Here is a 17,612-nt window from a genome sequence, read left to right on the forward strand (position 1 = left end):
GCTCCTGGAGGAGCTGGGGGTTATTTTAACCTTCACTGACGTTCTAATGTAAAGTCCTTTTTTATGGAGTCTAAATACAACATCCAGGCATCTACTATAACAGCAGTGCCAGCGCTGAAAACCAGACGCCAAAGCCAGTATCTTTGAAACAAGACTTCACTGTGATAGAACACAATGAAAAGAGCAAACAACTAGTTCACACACCCCATTAGTAATATGCTGCTAACCTAGGGAGACCTCTCTGGGAAAGGTCCACATACTGCCAAGAAGAAAACCAAACACAGCATTAAAGCCACAGTGCACTAAAATGGTGATAAATGTCTGTGTTCCCTGAACACCCTGCCCCACCTCACCCCAAGATAGATACATTGATCCTAAAGGGAAAAATTAACCTTAAATTATGCTAGCTTTGATTTAGGAGAGATTTCCATAAACACATTCTTTGAGTCCTCTGCTCATTAATGTGCAAGACATCAAGAGACGTTGTGAAATGCACGTGGATCTGTGCCATATGTAGTATTTTTTATGTTTTTTTTTTATTATTATTGTGGTAAGTATATACATAACAAAAAAAATTCCCATTTCAACAGGTACAGTTCAGTAATGTTAATTACAGTCATCATGTTTCTCAACTATCACTGCGATCCGTTTTCAAACCTTTCCATCACCCTGCACAGAAGCTCAGTGGCCCTGAGCAACGACTCCCTGCTTCCCCGTACCTTCCCATCCCTGGTCACCACTAATAAACTTAGGTCTCTAACATTTGCCTATTCTAGACACTTCAGGTAAGTGGAATCACACAGTATTTGTCCTTTTGTGCCTGGCTTATTTCCCTCAGGATAATGTTTTCAAGGTTCACTCATGCCACTGCATGTATCAGTACTTCATTTTTCTTTCTGCCTGAGTAATATTCCATGGTGAATTCATATTTTAATGAAGAAAATGAGACCAACTGTTACAAAATGACTATGCGGCACGGACAACCCCCACAGTAAGAATTCAGCAAAGGGAAACGCTAACGCAGCCTGGAGTTAACAAAAATATCACAGAGGACAAGAGGACAAGCTTACCACAAAGGAGCGATGCTGGAGTGGACTGATGGCTGGCCATCAAGGTCCGGAACACCAGACAGAAAATTCAACAAGTAAGGCAAGAGGAAGTGCCACGGGGTTCAGGGTGGCGACCACCTCGTTTGAAAGTGGCGATTCAGGACGATCAGACAGACACCACACACAGAACAAGGAGCACTGGTGGTGCAAGGGTTAAGCGCTCAGCTGCTAACTGAAAGGTTGGTGGTTCAAATTCTCCCAGTGGCTCCATGGGAGAAAGACCTGGTGATCTCCTTCCATAAAGATCACAGCCTGGAAAACCCAACGGGGCAGTTCCACTCTGTTACACAGGGTCGCTGTGAGTCGAAACTGGCTCAACAACATTTAGTAACAACAACATATACAGAACAGATTGGAAAGGTGAGCTAGCAACTGGGAACCCAGCATGGTTTGGGAGTGTGGATTTCAGAATCAGACTCCCGAGGTTCAATCCCGGCTCTTGGCAAGCCGTGAACCTCTCTGTGCATGAGTCCGCTTCTGTAAGTGGGAATGATATGATTAAATTCTTTGTAGGATTATTATGAGGGGAGGGAAGTGGAGTTTTTAGAGCATTTAGAACAGGGACTGGCACGTAGTAGATGTTACATAAAGAAAATCTTCTAGCAAGAGGTGGTCCTGGGAATACCGGCTGTTTTTCTTAATCTAATCCTGACGACAGCAGGCAACCATTCAGAGGTCACCTTCCTGCTGACAGGTAAAAGACAGAATCATTTCATGATCCTGCCTCTTCCCCCAAATCAACTGATTGCTTGTTTTTGAGCAATATTTTGATACATGGCTATCTTAACAGTGGTAATGGCATCCTCACAACATCAACTGTCAGTTCTGTTCTAGAACAAGCCAGGAGTGGGTGTCTCTGGTGAGGTTAACAGTGCCTGGGCCAAACCTGGCAGCCCTGGTATCGCAGGGGTTGAGAGCTCGGCTGCTAACCAAAAAACGTCGGCAACTCAAATCCACAAGCCACTTCTTGGAAACCCTATGGAGCAATTCTACTCTGTCCTACAGAGTCGCTACAAGTCAGAATCGATGCAACGGCAGTGGGGTTAGTTTTAGGTTTTTTGGGCTGAACCTTGCTCCTAAAAATTGCTTCTCCGGATACAAGAAGGAAACCCTGGTGGCATAGTGGTTAAGAGCTACCTACCGGTGCTAACCAAAAGGTCGGCAGCTCGAATCCACCAGGCACTCCCTGGAAACCTTTTGAAGTCCTACTCTGTCCTATGGGGTCGCTATAAGTCGGAATCAACCCTACAGCAGCAGGTTTGGTTTTTGGTTGGTTTTGGTTGGATACAAGGAATTCCCCAACAGGCTCGTTTCACACCAGTCTTTGGTATGCTCTTGAACAAATCTTTCTAGAAAAATCATTAAAAGCAAGAGAAAAGTTTCCTCATGGGAACCAGGGAGGAAAGGCCATACTCACCACGGGTTCTGAAGAAGAAGGGGTGATAATTGCTTTCATTTTTAATGGAAGGAAAAGGGACAATCTTTACAAAGTAATCTGTTTCAAATTTCATATTCAGGAAAGGTTGAGATTCCATTCCCTAAAAGGGAAGAAAAACACACATGACATCGTGGTGAAATTACCCGCCCCTCCACCTACACACGAGACCTCCGTTCCCACTCCCCGCAGTCACTCAGACACATATCAGAGCTAAGGGCCGGCCCGCGGAGGGAGGAGGTCAGGTCACTCTCTGGACCAGTTTGAGGTTGGGATCTCTACCTTAATGTGAAAATGAAGATCAACAATGCTATCCACTCTTTGGCGAGAAAGCCATGGCTTATTAATATCAAACCTCAGAGCTGGAGCGGAGGGACCCCACTCCTTGGAACACAAAGACACCTTCTAGGATGGCTGTGTAATCGGAGGTGTGTGTTTACCACAGAGAGGTGGTGCTGAAGGATTCCTTGGGTGTATGGAGCAGGGTCATGATGCTCCCGTCATTCTTGCCACCTTGATGGGCGGTGTGCACACCACAGCCCCTCCTTCTCCAATTTCACGGACTTTCAATAGACCATTCAAACCCCCAAACAATGGCATGTCTTCAGGGGCGCATTCCCTTCCTGTGACTTACAGTTCTTTTGAAGCTGCTGTTGAGCTGCTTTGGGTCCTTTAGAATGAGTTGTTGGCACTGTCTTCCCTCCGACTTCAGCTCCTCCAGTATTACCCGAAATCCTTTTAGGAATTCGATGCCTACACAAAGCAGAATGCTTCTATTAAAAATGCACTTAATTACTTCTGAACACTTTCCTTCCTCCAAGGTTACCCAGTCTCCTCCACCTACCCAGCCAAGTGAAAGGCATTCTCACTCTGCCGGAGTGTCTGAGTTTATAGAAAGGAAAACGTGTCCTCTGCATTCCTCTGGGACCCGCCAGGTGGTTTTCTGTTCCACCATCACTAATTAATCTCTAACCCAGCTGGCCGTTTCACCAATGTCTACTTAGAGATGGTAAATGATTTGCCTTGGGTCGCGGAGGAATTAAATGACAGAGGTGGGATTCGAACTGAGGAGTGTCTGGGTCAAAGGGTTCAATTTGGACTCAAGTCACAACTGATCGTAAAACTCTGCAGTGGAATAGATAATTTCTAGGTCATTAAACTGGGTACATTCAGCTGATGATAAGTGACAATGTTGACTAGAGAATGCCCTAAACCTTGTTTTAAGTTTTATCCCCACATTTGTTGGCATGTTCCACTGACCAAGAGACAAAATTCCTTCCAAGTGTGTGCCTGCACCAATGGGTTCCTAGGCTTGAGATTAGTTTAGGAGAATGTCTACGTGATGTACAAGGCAGTTCGTGCTCTAATCACGCCTGAAAGGCAGACACCCAAGAACTGTCCAGTGTGTGCGTTCCGTACAGCCCAGAGGCCCCGACATCCACAGCGCCAGTGAACAGCCCATGGTCCAGCCTCCCGCCACCTGAGCCTCCCTGCTGCACGTCCCACTAGACGCTTTCAAAAGGATTAAGCTCTGATGGCCACGAGAGCCAGCACCGGGCTCTGTATCCCATGGAGACTGGGGCGCTCCAAATGCAGCTGGAGAGCCCCAAAGCCGGCCTCAACCGGCACCATATCAATTGCACATTCTTTTGGAACAGTAGACAAGGAGTTGTTTTCAGCCCTTCCCCCACCCCAGACCAAAAGTAATTACACAGGATGCAATTAACCAGGTGGGAAAGTTATCCATAGCAAAGGCCAGGGAACTCTCTTTCCAATCGGTTCTCCAATCCTGTTATTATTTGACGACGGGAACGTTTTTTTTGGGGGGGGCAGGACAAAGCAGCAATAGCTAGAGCTTCACATTTGAGGGGTTCAGAGTACTACAGTGCGTGGGGACCAGCTTCTCTCATGTGTTCCAATGACAAAGCTCCCTGTGGGGGTGGCAGCCAGCTGACCCACAGCCAGATTTGGACATGATGACAAGATACAGGGCTTCCAACCAACAGTTATTGAGTAGATCTTACAGGAACTTGCTACTTGAGATTAAAAATAAAACATTATTGAACAAGTCCTTAGTAGCTATACTAAGATTTAATTTATGCAAAGTCTACTTTTAACAAAAGCCAGGTAATTAATATGATAAAAGACCACTAAACAAAAAAAAAAAACCCTAAACACATTGCTGTCAAGGCGATTCTAACTCATAGTGACCCTACAGGACAGGGTAGAACTGGCTCACAAGGTTTTGGTCTTTGCCACGTTTTTTCTCCCGCAGAGCAGCTGGTGGGTTTGAACCACCAGTCTTTTGGTTATCAGTCAGGTACTTAACCACTGTGCCACTAGGACTCCTTATGAAAGATCATACCAAGAAAACCCAAACTCACTGCCAGTGAGTCAATTCCAAATCATAGCAACCCTATCCTATAGGACAGAGTAGAACTACCCTGTAGGGTTTCAAGACTATAAACCTTTATGGTAGCAGACTGGCACATCTTTCTCCCTCCAAGAACTGATGGGCTCAAACCGCCAACCTTTCAGTCAGCTGAGTATTTTAACCACTGCACCATCAGGGCTCCTTTTATAAAAGACCATAACAAACAAACAAACAAAAAACCCAAACCTGTTGCTGCCAGTCATCTCACAAATTTATCAGCTGGGGTGGCAATGGGTGGTTCTAGACTTTTGTTTTTAAAAGGCCAGCCTGAGAAATCACTATGTCAAGTCTGGTGGTCAGGGTACAGGCAGCAAATGTCATTTCTGTATCATATCACAGTGATACATTCATCACAATATTAATGACTTATATAATGGTTAGCAATTTCACAGAGCAGCTTCCCATGAAGGAACTTATTTGCTCCTTCCTATCACTAAGTCAGAAACCCTGGTGGTGAAGTGGTTAATTGCTACGGCTACTAACCGAATGGTCAGCAGTTCGAATCCACCAGGTGCTCCTTGGAAACCCTATGGGGCAGTTCTGCTCTGCCCCATAGGGTCACTAGGAGTTGGGATCAACTCGACGGCAATGCGTTTTTTCAATGGGTATCATTAAGTCAATAAATCCTCTTAACAGACACAGGAGAGATTATTATCCTTATTTCAAGGATGAAGAAACTGATTGTGAAAGGGCACTCTAAAACTGAGGCGCTAGATATATCTAAAATGGCTGACACAGGTCCGTGTCAAACTCCATTTTGTCGTAGGCCCTACTCCTGCTTTTAGAGTACCTGACCCATGACCACACTCCCGACCAAGATAGCTTGTTCTGCAGCAGTCTGAGGTGACCCATCCCGAACTTTGCAGGAGACAGAAGGAACCAGCTCCGGAATGCAGGAAACTGTGGCTAAACATAAGTACCCCGCCTAATCGAATTCTTGAGAAATGAGTCTTAAGAGAGCATGTGGGATGTCAACCAATCAAATACACCCTCATACTCCCCCCAACTCTGTACAGAGTTCTGCAAATCTGAGTATAAAAGACACATCCTCATGCTCCCTCCTCAGGATGCACCTCCCGATTAGCAAATCTTTTGACTCTGAATAAAACTCTCCTTTTACAAAAAGTGTTCCATCTGTAGCATGAGGTTTAGAGAAGCTAAATGATTTGCCTTGGGTCACACAGGAATTAAATGACAGGTGGGATTCGAACTCAGGAGTGTACGGCTCAAAGCCGGTTCTCTCTTAACCCACATGCTTCTCTGTCTCCCAAGGAAACTGAAAGAGCGTGTCTAGTCACTCCCACCCACAGATCAACTTCCAGGAAAATCAGCCTTCTGCCTTCACTGTACTACATGTTAGCTCTTCTACCACCAGCTCATACCTCTTATTTTAATTCTCAGGAGGTATCATGGATTTTTTTCGGGGGGGGGATCATGGATTGAATTGTGTCCCCCGAAAATATGTGCTGGAATCCTAACCCCTATACCTGTGGATATAATCCTGTTTGGGAATAGGTGTTTTGTTATGTTAATGAGGTCGTTATCAGTATAGGGTGTGTCCTAAACCTAATCACTTCTGAGCAGCATAGGCACTGAGTCAAAATGAGAAAAAAAGGCTGCAGATATCCATCAGTAACTGGAATGTGGAAGGTATGAAGCATGACTCTAGGAAAACTGGAAGCTGTCAAAAATGAAATGAAACGCTTGGGGAATGATATCCTAGGCATTAGTGAGCTGAAATGGACTGGTATTGGCCATTTTGAGTAAGACAATCATATGGTCTACCATGGCGGGAATGACATATTGGAGAGGAATGGTGGTACATTCATTGTCAAAAAGAACATTTCAAGATCTGTCTTGAACCACATGCTGTCAGTGATAGGATAATATCCATACACCTACGAGGAAAACTAGTTAATACAATTATTCAAATTTATGCACCAACCACTAATGCCACAGATAAAGAAACTGAAGATTCTTACCAACTTCTGCAGTCTAAAATTGACCAAACATACAATCAAGATGCATTGATAGTCACTGGTGACTGGAATGCAAAAGCTGGAAACAAAGAAGATCAGTAGCTAGAAAATAGGACCCTTGTGATGGAAATGATGCCAGAGATTGCATGATAGTATTCTGCAAGACCAACGACCTACTCATTTGGAAATAGCTTTTTTTCAACAACATAAACGGTGACTATACACATGCACCTCACTGGATGGAAAACACAAGAATTGGCTATATGTGTGGAAAGAGATGATGGAGAATCTCAATACCATCAGTCAGTACAAGGTTGAGGTCGACTGTGTAACAGACCATCGATTGCTCACTTGAAGTTCAAGGTGAGGCTGAAGAAAATTAAAACAAGTCCACGAGAGCCAAAGAACAACCTTGAGTATATTCCACCTGAATTTAGAGACCATCGCAGTAACAAATTTGACTCACTGAACACTAATGACAGTAGACTAGACCAGTTGTGGGATGACATCAAGGACATCATACCTAAGAAACAAAAGGTCTTTAAAAAGACAGAAAAGAAAGAAAAGGCCAAAATGGATGTCAGAAGAGACTCTGAGACTTGCTCTTGAACATAGAGCAGCTAAAGGAAATGGAAGAAATGATGAAGGAGGAGCTGGACGGAAGATTTCAAAGGGCAGCTCGAGAAGGCAAAGTATTACAATGAAATGTACAAAGACTTAGAATTAGAAAACCAAAAGGGAAGTACACAGTTGGCATTTCTCAGGTTGATAAAATCGTAGGAAAAATTCAAGCCCTGAGTTGCAATACTGAAGGATTCTATGGGCAAAATACTGAACAATGCAGGAAACATTTAAAGAAGATGGAAGGAATACACAGTCACTGTACCAAAAACAACTGGTCGATGTTCAACAATTTCAGGAGGTAGGATATGATCAAGAACTGATGTTACTAAGTCCAAGCTGCACTAAAAGGCACTGGTGAAAAACAAGGCTCCAGGAATTGAATGAATACCAGTGAGATGTTTCAACAAACGGATGCGGCACTGGAAGGGCCCACTTGTTTAGGCCAAGAAATTTGGAAGACAGCTACGTGGCCAACTGACCAGAAGAGATCCATATTTGTGCCCGTTTCAAAGAAAGGTGATCCAACAGAATGCAGAAATTATCGAACAATATCTCACATGCAAGTAAAATTTTGCTGAATTCAAAAACAGCTGTAGCAGTACATCGACAGGGAACTGCCAGAAATTCAAGCTGAATTCAGAAGAGGACGTGGAATCAGGGATATCATTGCTGATGTCAGACGGATCTTGGCTGAAAGCAGAGAATACCAGAAAGATGGTTACCTATGATTTATTGATTATGCAAAAGTATTTGACTCTGTGGATCATAACAAATTATGGGTAATGTTGTAAAGAATGAGAATTCCAGAACACTTAATTGTGCTCATGCAGAACCTGTACACAGACCAAGAGGCAGCCTTTAGAACACAACAAGGAGATACTGTGTTAAAATACAGAAAGGTATACTTCAGGATTGTTTCCTCTCACCACACTTATTCAATCTGTGTACTGACCAAATAATCCAAACAGCTGGACTATATGAAGAAAACACAGCACTGGAAAAAGACTCATGAACAACCTACGACATATAAAATGACACAACCTTGCTTGCTGAAAGCGAAAAGGGCTTGAAGCACTTACTGATGAAGATCAAAGACTACAGCCTTCAGTATGGATTATGACTCAACATAAAGAAAACAAGTCTTTGCAACCAGACCAATAAGCAACATCATGATAAACAGAAAAGATTGAAGTGGTCAAAGTTTCATTTTACCTGGATCCGTGATCTAAACTCATGGAATCAGCAGTCAAGAAATAAGACAGGAGAGGCGGAGCCAAGATGGCGGACTAGGCAGACGCTACCTCGGATCCCTCTTACAACAAAGACACGGAAAAACAAGTGAATCGATCACATACATAACAATCTACGAACCCTGAACAACAAACACAGATTTAGAGACGGAGAACGAACTAATACGGGGAAGCAGCGATTGTTTCCAGAGCCTGGAGCCAGCGTACCAGTCAGGTACGGCACAAGCACAGAGACCTGCTCCACCCCCCTGAACTAACCCCGGGAGGGGGACCAGCTGGTTCCACGGGCGGCGTGGGACGCAGCCGGTAGGAGAAGTCCCCGGGAGGCAGTGACTGATCTTGGAGCAGAAAGAGCAGCATCCGAGCCGGGGAACCGTCCCGCAGGGATTAGGACTGCACGCAGGCGGCTTCATTAACATCTGAATAGCCTGAGCCAAAGGGAGAACTCTGATAGGGATCTGACTGCAGTTTTTTTTTTAGCGGATTTTCTGGAAAAACTAGTTTCCCAGTGATGGCTCGGAGACAACAATCCATATCAAACCACTTAAAGAAGCAGACCGGGACAGCTTCTCCAACCCCCCAAACAAAAGAATCAAAATCTTTCCCAAATGAAGATACAATTTTGGAATTATCAGATACAGAATATAAAAAACTAATTTACAGAATGCTTAATGATATCACAAATGAAATTAGGATATCTGCAGAAAAAGCCAAGGAACACACTGATAAAACTGTTGAAGAACTCAAAAAGATTATTCAAGAACATACTGGAAAAATTAATAAGTTGCAAGAATCCATAGAGAGACAACATGTAGAAATCCAAAAGATTAACAATAAAATAACAGAATTAGACAACGTAATAGGAAGTCAGAGGAGCAGACTCGAGCAATTAGAATGCAGACTGGGACATCTGGAGGACCAGGGAATTAACACCAACATAGCTGAAAAAAAATCAGATAAAAGAATTAAAAAAAATGAAGAAACCCTAAGAATTATGTGGGACTCTATCAAGAAGGATAACCTGCGGGTGATTGGAGTCCCAGAACAGGGAGGAGGGACAGAAAACACAGAGAAAATAGTTGAAGAACTTCTGACAGAAAACTTCCCTGACATCATGAAAGACGAAAGGATATCTATCCAAGATGCTCATCGAACCCCATTTAAGATTGATCCAAAAAGAAAAACACCAAGACATATTATCATCAAACTCACCAAAACCAAAGATAAAGAGAAAATTTTAAAAGCAGCCAGGGAGAAAAGAAAGGTTTCCTTCAAGGGAGAATCAATAAGAATATGTTCTGACTACTCAGCAGAAACCATGCAGGCAAGAAGGGAATGGGACGACATATACAGAACACTGAAGGAGAAAAACTGCCAGCCAAGGATCATATATCCAGCAAAACTCTCTCTGAAATATGAAGGCGAAATTAAGATATTTACAGACAAACACAAGTTTAGAGAATTTGCAAAAACCAAACCAAAGCTACAAGAAATACTAAAGGATATTGTTTGGTCAGAGAACCAATAATATCAGATATCAGCACAACACAAGGTCACAAAACAGAACGTCCTGATATCAACTCAAATAGGGAAATCACAAAAACAAACAAATTAAGATTAATTAAAAAAAAAAAATACACATAACAGGGAATCATGGAAGTCAATAGGTAAAAGATCACAATAATCAAAAAGAGGGACTAAATACAGGAGGCATTGAACTGCCATATGGAGAGTGATACAAGGCGATATAGAACAATACAAGTTAGGTTTTTACTTAGAAAAATAGGGGTATATAATGAGGTAACCACAAAAAGGTATAACAACTCTATAACTCAAGACAAAAACCAAGAAAAACGTAACGACTCAACTAACATAAAGTCAAACACTATGAAAATGAGGATCTCACAATTTACTAAGAAAAACGCCTCAGCACAAAAAAGTATGTGGAAAAATGAAATTGTCAACAACACACATAAAAAGGCATCAAAATGACAGCACTAAAAACTTACTTATCTATAATTACCCTGAATGTAAATGGACTAAATGCACCAATAAAGAGACAGAGAGTCACAGACTGGATAAAGAAACACGATCCATCTATATGCTGCCTACAAGAGACACACCTTAGACTTAGAGACTCAAATAAACTAAAACTCAAAGGATGGAAAAAAGTATATCAAGCAAACAATAAGCAAAAAAGAAGAGGAGTAGCAATATTAATTTCTGACAAAATAGACTTTAGACTTAAATCCACCACAAAGGATAAAGAAGGACACTATATAATGATAAAAGGGACAATTGATCAGGAAGACATAACCATATTAAATATTTACGCACCCAATGACAGGGCTGCAAGATACATAAATCAAATTTTAACAGAACTGAAAAGCGAGATAGATACCTCCACAATTATAGTAGGAGACTTCAACACACCACTTTCGGAGAAGGACAGGACATCCAGCAAGAAGCTCAACAGAGACACGGAAGATCTAATTACAACAATCAACCAACTTGACCTCATTGACTTATACAGAACTCTCCACCCAACTGCTGCAAAATATACTTTTTTTTCCAGCGCACATGGAACATTCTCTAGAATAGACCACATATTAGGACATAAAACAAACCTTTGCAGAGTCCAAAACATCGAAATATTACAAAGCATCTTCTCAGATCACAAGGCAATAAAACTAGAGATCAATAACAGAAAAACGAGGGAAAAGAAATCAAATACTTGGAAAATGAACAATACCCTCCTGAAAAAAGACTGGGTTATAGAAGACATCAAGGAGGGAATAAGGAAATTCATAGAAAGCAACGAGAATGAAAATACTTCCTATCAAAACCTCTGGGACACAGCAAAAGCAGTGCTCAGAGGCCAATTTATATCAATAAATGCACACATACAAAAAGAAGAAAGAGCCAAAATCAGAGAACTGTCCCTACAACTTGAACAAATAGAAAGTGAGCAACAAAAGAATCCATCAGGCACCAGAAGAAAACAAATAATAAAAATTAGAGCTGAACTAAATGAATTAGAGAACAGAAAAACAATTGAAAGAATTAACAAAGCCAAAAGCTGGTTCTTTGAAAAAATTAACAAAATTGATAAACCATTGGCTAGACTGACTAAAGAAATACAGGAAAGGAAACAAATAACCCGAATAAGAAATGAGAAGGACCACATCACAACAGAACCAAATGAAATTAAAAGAATCATTTCAGATTATTATGAAAAATTGTACTCTAACAAATTTGAAAACCTAGAAGAAATGGATGAATTCCTGGAAAAACACTACCTACCTAAACTAACACATTCAGAAGTAGAACAACTAAATAGACCCATAACAAAAAAAGAGATTGAAACGGTAATCAAAAAACTCCCAACAAAAAAAAGTCCCGGCCCGGACGGCTTCACTGCAGAGTTCTACCAAATTTTCAGAGAAGAGTTAACACCACTACTACTAAAGGTATTCCAAAGCATAGAAAATGACGGAATACTACCCAACTCATTCTATGAAGCCACCATCTCCCTGATACCAAAACCAGGTAAAGACATTACAAAAAAAGAAAATTATAGACCTATATCCCTAATGAACATTGATGCAAAAATCCTCAACAAAATTCTAGCCAATAGAATCCAACAACACATCAAAAAAATAATTCACCCTGATCAAGTGGGATTTATACCAGGTATGCAAGGCTGGTTTAATATCAGAAAAACCATTAATGTAATCCATCACATAAATAAAACAAAAGACAAAAACCACATGATCTTATCAATTGATGCAGAAAAGGCATTTGACAAAGTCCAACACCCATTCATGATAAAAACTCTTACCAAAATAGGAATTGAAGGAAAATTCCTCAACATAATAAAGGGCATCTATGCAAAGCCAACAGCCAATGTCACTCTAAATGGAGAGAACCTGAAAGCATTTCCCTTGAGAACGGGAACCAGACAAGGATGCCCTTTATCACCGCTCTTATTCAACATCGTGTTGGAAGTCTTAGCCAGGGCAATCAGGCTAGACAAAGAAATAAAAGGTATCCGGATTGGCAAGGAAGAAGTAAAGTTATCACTATTTGCAGATGACATGATTATATACACAGAAAACCCTAAGGAATCCTCCAGAAAACTACTGAAACTAATAGAAGAGTTTGGCAGAGTCTCAGGTTATAAAATAAACATACAAAAATCACTTGGATTCCTCTACATCAACAAAAAGAACACCGAAGAGGAAATAACCAAATCAATACCATTCACAGTAGCCCCCAAGAAGATAAGATACTTAGGAATAAATCTTACCAAGGATGTAAAAGACCTATACAAAGAAAACTACAAAGCTCTACTACAAGAAATTCAAAAGGACATACTTAAGTGGAAAAACATACCTTGCTCATGGATAGGAAGACTTAACATAGTAAAAATGTCTATTCTACCAAAAGCCATCTATACATTTAACGCACTTCCGATCCAAATTCCAATGTCATATTTTAAGGGGATAGAGAAACAAATCACCAATTTCATATGGAACGGAAAGAAGCCCCGGATAAGCAAAGCACTACTGAAAAAGAAGAAGAAAGTGGGAGGCCTCACCTTACCTGACTTCAGAAACTATTATACAGCCACAGTAGTCAAAACAGCCTGGTATTGGTACAACAACAGACACATAGACCAATGGAACAGAATTGAGAACCCAGACATAGATCCATCCACGTATGAGCAGCTGATATTTGACAAAGGACCAGTGTCAATTAACTGGGGAAAAGATAGCCTTTTTAACAAATGGTGCTGGCATAACTGGATATCCATTTGCAAAAAAATGAAACAGGACCCATACCTCACACCATGCACAAAAACTAACTCCAAGTGGATCAAAGACCTAAACATAAAGACTAAAACGATAAAGATCATGGAAGAAAAAATTGGGACAACCCTAGGAGCCCTAATACAAGGTATAAACAGAATACAAAACATTACCAAAAATGATGAAGAGAAACCCGATAACTGGGAGCTCCTAAAAATCAAACACCTATGCTCATCTAAAGACTTCACCAAAAGAGTAAAAAGACCACCTACAGATTGGGAAAGAATTTTCAGCTATGACATCTCCGACCAGCGCCTGATCTCTAAAATCTACATGATTCTGTCAAAACTCAACCACAAAAAGACAAACAACCCAATCAAGAAGTGGGCAAAGGATATGAACACACATTTCACTAAAGAAGATATTCAGGCAGCCAACAGATACATGAGAAAATGCTCTCGATCATTAGCCATTAGAGAAATGCAAATTAAAACTACGATGAGATTCCATCTCACACCAGCAAGGCTGGCATTAATCCAAAAAACACAAAATAATAAATGTTGGAGAGGCTGTGGAGAGATTGGAACTCTCATACACTGCTGGTGGGAATGTAAAATGGTACAACCACTTTGGAAATCTATCTGGCGTTATCTTAAACAGTTAGAAATAGAACTACCATACAACCCAGAAATCCCACTCCTAGGAATATACCCTAGAGATACCAGAGCCTTCATACAAACAGATATATGCACACCCATGTTTATTGCAGCTCTGTTTACAATAGCAAAAAGTTGGAAGCAACCAAGGTGTCCATCAACGGATGAATGGGTAAATAAATTGTGGTATATTCACACAATGGAATACTACGCATCGATAAAGAACAGTGACGAATCTCTGAAACATTTCATAACATGGAGGAACCTGGAAGGCATTATGCTGAGCGAAATTAGTCAGAGGCAAAAGGACAAATATTGTATAAGACCACTATTATAAGATCTTGAGAAATAGTAAACCTGAGAAGAACACATACTTTTGTGGTTACGAGGGGGGGAGGGAGGGAGGGTGCGAGAGGGTTTTTTATTGATTAATCAGTAGATAAGAACTGCTTTAGGTGAAGGGAAAGACAACACTCAATACATGGAAGGTCAGCTCAATTGGACTGGACCAAAAGCAAAGAAGTTTCCGGGATAAAATGAATGCTTCAAAGGTCAGCGGAGCAAGCGCGGGGGTCTGGGGAACATGGTTTGCGGGGACTTCTAAGTCAATTGGCAAAATAATTCTATTATGAAATCATTCTGCATCCCACTTCGAAATGTGGCGTCTGGGGTCTTAAATGCTAACAAGCAGCCATCTAAGATGCAGCAATTGGTCTCAACCCACCTGGAGCAAAGGAAAATGAAGAACACCAAGCCCACATGACAACTAAGAGCCCAAGAGACAGAAAGGGCCACATGAACCAGAGACCTACATCATCCTGAGACCAGAAGAACTAGTTGGTGCCCGGCCACAATCGATGACTGCCCTGACAGGGAGCTCAGCAGAGGACCCCTGAGGGAGCAGGAGATCAGTGGGATGCAGACCCCAAATTCTCATAACAAGACCAAACTTAATGGTCTGACTGAGACTGGAGGAATCCCGGCGGCCATGCTCCCCAGACCTTCAGCTGACACAGGACAGGAACCATCCCCGAAGACAACTCTTCAGAAATGAAAGGGACTGGTCAGCGGGTGGGAGAGAGAAGCTGATGAAGAGTGAGCTAATTATATCAGGTGGACACTTGAGATTGTGTTGGCAACTCTTGCCTGGAGGGGGGATGGGAGGATAGAGAGAGAGGGAAGCCGGCAAAATTGTCAAGAAAGGAGAGACTGAAAGGGCTGACTCAAGACGGGGAGAGTAAGTGGGAGTAGGGAGTGAGATGTATGTAAACTTATATGTGACAGACTGATTGGATTTGTAAACGTTCACTTGAAGCTTAATAAAAGTTATTATTAAAAAAAAAAAAAAAGTTTACTGGAACAAAGGTAAGGGAGACATTTCAGTTGAGTGAGCTGTCTGAGCAAGGCATCTAAGTGTAGAGTGGCAAACTGTTTATGCAGCGAGGACATGTGTGTGGGACTGTGTCCATGTTGATACAGTAATAGTAGTAGGGGAGGTGAGGGAGTTAAAACATTTATTATCGGAGAAGGAAACCAGTCAATCGGAGATGAAGTGAAAGTAGAACGAATCGAATACAAAAAGTCTTAAAGCCAGGCCTGTCTTGATGATTTTTGTTTTGTTTTCCATTCCCCTGTTTAAATCAAGTAATTAAGCATTTAAAGCCACAAAATTGTATCACTTTTATAATATTTTGCAGTAAAATATAATATCTTCTCTGCTAATACATAATTGCTGTAAGCTTCTTATAAGCTTTAAGAATATATTTAGTTCACAGTTTATGGTGTCTGTGAAAAAATGTCCACCACGTAGTAAATGATCAGCTGTCAAAAAAAATTTATCCTGGTAAATATCTTCAAACTTGATACTTGAAACTTCATTATGAAAGCAGTGCATGAGGGGACAGAATCTAGACTTTCTTGTATACACTTTTCTCCATTCAGAAATAAACTTTTATCTTCCAAAAAAAAAAAAGAAATAAGACAATGTACTGCATTGAGCAAATCTACTGCAAAGACCTCTTTAAAGTGTTAAAAAGCAAAAAGTAAGTCTGAGGACTAAGGTGCAACCTGACTCAAGCCATGGTGTTCTCAATCACCTCATATGCATGCAAAAGCTGGACAATGAGTAAGGAAGACCAAAGAAGAGCTGACGGCCAGGAGTTACGGTGCTGGTGAAAAACACTGAATACACCGTGGACTGCCAAAAGAACGACCAAGTCTGTCTTGGAAGAAGTACAGCCAGAATGTTCCTTAGAAGTGAGAATGACAAGACTTTTTTTTTTTTTACATACTTTTGACGTGTTGTCAAGAGGGACTAGTCCCTGGAGAAGGACATCATGCTTGGTAAAGTAGAGGGTCAGGTCAGTGGAAAAGAGAAAGATCTTCGACCAGATGGATTGACACCATGGCTGCAACAATGGGCTCAGACATAGCGAAGATTGTGAGGATGGCGCAGGACTGGGCAATATTTTGCTCTGTTGTGCACGGGGCTGCTATGAGTTGGAATCGACCTGACAGCACCTAACAACAACAATAGACACAGAGATAGCCAAGCAGACACAAGGGGAAAACAGACGCTATCTAAAGACAACAGAGGCAGATGAACTGACAAACCCAGCAACTCCAAGGATTACTGGCAGCTACTGGAAGCTGAAATAGACCAAGAACCCCCACTTAGAGCCACACTCTGAATCTGGCTGCTAACCCGAAAGGTTGGCAGTGAAACCCACCCAGTGGCTCTGAGGGAGAACGACCTGGTGGTCTGCTCCCTTAAAGAACACAGCCCAGAAAACCCTACGGGGCAGTTCCACTCTGTCACACGTGGTCGCTCTAGAGTTGAAATTGATTGGACAGCACCTAATAACAATAGCCCCCGAAACTGTGGTAACATAATTTTCTGTTTTTAAAAGCCACCATGGTATTTCTGTCACAGCAGCACTGGGAAACTTGAGATAGGAGGCAACTGGCAATTCGTCAGGGCCAACCTCCTTACGCATTTACCCTTATGTGGGATGGCCACTTCCCTTTTGTCCACAGAGAATATTTTAATCTCCAAATGTTAAGATAATATTATTTTTGGAAAACCCACTAGGTTCAGATCCAGCAATGTTTACATGGAAAAACGAGCTGGGTCAAGTTCTGCCCTACTGCTTCTCCCCACACTCACCCCTCCTGCAGCCCAGCTCTTCTGAGATATAGCCCGTACAGGTTAAGAAATTCAGACTTCAGTTTACTTCTCCCTGGGCCAGATTTTTTTCTTTTTTTTAAACTCTAAGGCTGGATGATAATGTCCATGGGGCAGGCCTAAGAACCAG

The 17,612-nt window shown here is 41.7% G+C and overlaps 1 protein-coding gene across 2 annotated transcripts in view; it reads right to left on the reverse strand.

The window, feature by feature from the left end:
• IL17RD (interleukin 17 receptor D) overlaps positions 1-17,612 on the reverse strand; it is an 85,740-nt gene that overhangs the window by 17,421 nt on the left and 50,707 nt on the right. For both annotated transcript variants that reach the window (XM_049862269.1, XM_049862268.1), the window contains exons 4-5: positions 3,179-3,297; positions 2,527-2,647 (exon numbers count right to left, since the gene is read on the reverse strand). In XM_049862269.1, the coding sequence (XP_049718226.1) occupies positions 2,527-2,647; positions 3,179-3,297 (240 nt within the window). The remainder of the gene's footprint in view (positions 1-2,526; positions 2,648-3,178; positions 3,298-17,612) is intronic.

This window comes from Elephas maximus, chromosome 20, assembly GCF_024166365.1.
Source record: "Elephas maximus indicus isolate mEleMax1 chromosome 20, mEleMax1 primary haplotype, whole genome shotgun sequence".
Taxonomy (NCBI): domain Eukaryota; kingdom Metazoa; phylum Chordata; class Mammalia; order Proboscidea; family Elephantidae; genus Elephas; species Elephas maximus.